Raw genomic sequence first — 3,808 nt, 5'->3', positions numbered from 1 at the left:
AAAAATATCTCGATATATTTTAAATATCGAGATATCGCCCACCCCTACACACACACACACATGCACACACAGACTCTCTCTCTGTCACACACACACACACTCACACACTCACACTCTCACTCACTCTCTCTCACTCACTCTCTCTCTCACACACACACTCTCTCTCTCACACACACACACACACACACACACACACACTCACTCACTCACTCACACTCTCTCTCTCACACACACACACACCCTCTCTCTCTCTCTCTCTCTCTCTCTCTCTCTCTCACACACACACACACACACACACACACACACGCAGACTATCTCTCTGTCACACATACACACACACACACACACACACAGAGACTCTCTCTCTGTCACACATACACACTCTCTCTCTCTCTCTCTCTCTCTCACACACATACACACACTCACTCTCTCTCACTCTGTCTCTCATACACACACACACACACACAAACACACACACTCTCTCACAAACACTCACTCTTTCTCTCTCTCTCTCTCTCACACACACACACACACACACGCACACTCACTCTCTCTCTCTCTCTCATACACACACTCACTCTCTCTCTCTCACACGCACACACACAATCTCTGAATTTGATCACCATGTATTTCCTGTTTAATAATGTAAATGTGAGGATAAATAACTGAATTCGGTCGCTATAAAATAATTAGAAATAATAATGTGAATCTGTGAAAATATACTGGATCTTTCCAGTTGATCTGGAACAACAATAGACTTTATAAAGACATGGGCACAACACACTCACAAATCTGAGGCTTCTGTGTGAGCTCTCAAACAATGGTTCACCGGCGATCCATAAAGATCGCCTCCCTCATTTACATGTTGCACATGGAAAAGTAAAAAGAAATAAATTAATAAATAAATCTGGAAATAAATACATGTGGGAATAAATAAATACATATAATAAATAAATAAATAAATATAATAAATAAATAAATAAATAAATACATATAATAAATAAATAAATACATATAATAAATAAATAAATTTATGAATAAATAAATTTCAAAATAAATAAATGTATTAAATATAAAAATAAAGAAGTATAAGTAAATAAATGTTAAAAAGAATAAAAATAAATGTAAAATAAATACATAAAGAAAAAATAATTTAAAATATAATTCAGGATTACATTTTATTTCAAATGAACTATTTATTTTAGTTATTATTTTACTTTTATTACATTTATTTATTTATCTATCTATATATTTATTTATTTTTAATTTCTGCAGGATTGGTCCTCCATACAGTATGATTATTAATCTTAACTCAATGGGCTAGTTGCATATCTCCTTCATCTTGGATTTTCAGTCTTGCGAGTGTGTGCATAGATACTTCCGATTGTGCTAGACATCAGTGCAGAGAACCGGAGAAATTCAAATATTACCTTCTATGTGTTTACATGATTTATTATATCACTTCAAATGCAAATAAGATCTACACTGCTATTATTACTATACTTTAAATGTTAACTGAGCCAGTGGATTTGAAACTTGCGTATGTTTGGGTCCAGTAAATTAATTAAATACACTATATGTTCCCGAAAAGAAAGTTGAACTCATGGTGTTTACACACAGCTACATAATGTATTTTTACCTCACCAATAACTACAAATTACTTTATTTTTTGAAAATGTTTTTATTACATAGATTTTTTTAAAATAAATATTTATCTTGTGAGACGTGGGCTACAATTTATCTTCATAAGTATCCATTTCTCAATTGTGCACATACATCAGTTTGTTTCATCATTGTTTTTCACACCATATATTTTAATATTTTACACAATTTTGCATCAAACATTTTTTAAATGAAAAAAACGGGCTGTAAAATGATACAATTAATACATGACTCATTTTAATGTTTGTTTTTTCTGATAATTAATGCAAAATAATTCATAACAACATAAATGTTGCTTATAGACAGATAATGATTTATGCTGCAGAAAACATAAACCTTGATAAAAACACACCTGAATGCAAACACAGATCTTTTAATTAATGCAAACCTATTATAATTACGTTAAATTGTACAGTTACATTTATAAATTATGTTATCAAATAAAGTTAAATGAGACTGAGCATCTCGTTTGACAGTCAGAAACCTTATTATCTTATAGATAACAGTCAAACAAAATCAGCACTCTGAAAATATAAAGTATTGCATATTAGAGTGGTTTGTGTTTGAAAGAAGAAATGCCTGTGAAATATTAAATATTACATAAAATAAGCATATTTAACATAAAATATGGTACTTTCAGGGCTAAATAAATAATAAAAAACACCAAAAACCACAAAAAATGCATAAATCTTTAGATTTTATTTTATTGAAGACAGTAATATGACATTTATTGAAAAAACAAATGGGATCATAGCTGAGACCTTTGAAGGAGAAATTAAGGGCCGCTATGTAAAGGATGCTTGAGGGTTAAAATAAATGTAATGAACAAATAAATTTAATTAGATCTAATTAATTTCAATATTTTGATGTTTTTAATATCACAGCTGCAGTGACTGCTAGAATCTAGAAGTGCTTCTCTCATTACTGCATCCAGTATTAGAGTACAATCAGCATAAAGACACGAGTCCCTCAGAGAATTCAGACAAAGGAATATTGAATGTAACTTCCACAGGGATATAGAAATGTATAGAAAAATATGAGGTGGCAAGGATGGCCTTTTATCTCACACTCGAGGTTAAAGACTCACCAGTATGTGACAGTGACGTGACATACAGCCAAGTATAGTGACCCATACTCAGAATTTGTGCTCTGCATTTAACCCATCCAAAGTGCACACACACACACACACACACACACACACACACACACACACACACACAAAGTGATGTCTATTTTCCAAATACACCAGCCCTCTCAACCTCCCCACAATCTTAAACACCAGAGTAATATGTCGTAGTTACTGTATACTGCAATGTTACTCTTAATATTTTAACATTATTGCATGTACAATACTACAAAAGGTTTGAAGAATGATAATGATAAACTAGTTCAGTATTGTGAATCATGCGAGTAGAGTGCATTCCTATTAGTTTCTTAGCTTGTGCTTGTGCTGGCAAGTTAAAATCTCTATAGTGCAGATCCTGTTTATAGAAAAAGTTGGGCTCATACAAACACACTCCAACACTAAAACTTAAACACAGTCTCAGAGATCATTCATGTTCTTCTCTCTCTGCAGGCTGTGGAGATGTGGTATTGGAGAGGAAGGCTGTGCTGCTCTGATTTCAGCTCTGAGATCAAACCCCTCACACCTGACAGAACTGGATCTGAGCCTTAATAAACCAGGAGACTCAGGAGTGAAGCTGCTCTCTGCTCTACTGGAGGATCCACACTGTAAACTGGAGAAACTATGGTGAGTGTTATTATATTACTGAACACAAAAAACTGTGTGAAAATACTGCCAAACAAAAACATTTCATGTTAAAGGGATAGTTCACCCAAAAATTAAAATGCGGTCATCACTTTACTTTTCTTCAAGACATTTCAAAACAGTATGACATTATTTGTGGAAAATATTTCTGAAGATATTTTGAGAAATGTTTGTGTCCATTCAATGGAAAGCAATGGTGCCCAAACTTTGGTTACCAACAATATTCAAATTATAAATGTTTTGTGTTTCACAGGAGAAAGAAGCTCATACAGGTTAGGAACGACAATGAGGGAAGAAATATATATATATATATATATATACAGTACAGACCAAAAGTTTGGACACACCTTCTCATTCAAAGAGTTTTCTTTATTTTCA

At 33.0% G+C, this 3,808-nt stretch overlaps 1 protein-coding gene across 4 annotated transcripts in view; it reads left to right on the top strand.

Annotated features, from left to right (window-relative positions):
* The window catches only part of LOC113094010 (NACHT, LRR and PYD domains-containing protein 3-like), a 27,277-nt gene extending 23,798 nt beyond the window's left edge, over nt 1–3,479 (top strand). For 2 of the 4 annotated variants that reach the window (XM_026259637.1, XM_026259636.1), the window contains one exon: nt 3,239–3,479. In XM_026259637.1, coding sequence (XP_026115422.1) covers nt 3,239–3,416 — 178 coding nt within the window. In that variant the 3' untranslated portion in view covers nt 3,417–3,479. The remainder of the gene's footprint in view (nt 1–3,238) is intronic. The other 2 variants (XM_026259638.1, XM_026259639.1) reach the window with 1 other exon arrangement.
* The last annotated feature ends 329 nt before the right edge of the window (nt 3,480–3,808 follow it).

The sequence above is a fragment of the Carassius auratus genome, unplaced genomic scaffold, assembly GCF_003368295.1.
Source record: "Carassius auratus strain Wakin unplaced genomic scaffold, ASM336829v1 scaf_tig00215211, whole genome shotgun sequence".
Classification (NCBI taxonomy): Eukaryota; Metazoa; Chordata; class Actinopteri; order Cypriniformes; family Cyprinidae; genus Carassius; species Carassius auratus.
This window is presented reverse-complemented; position numbering and strand designations above follow the sequence as displayed.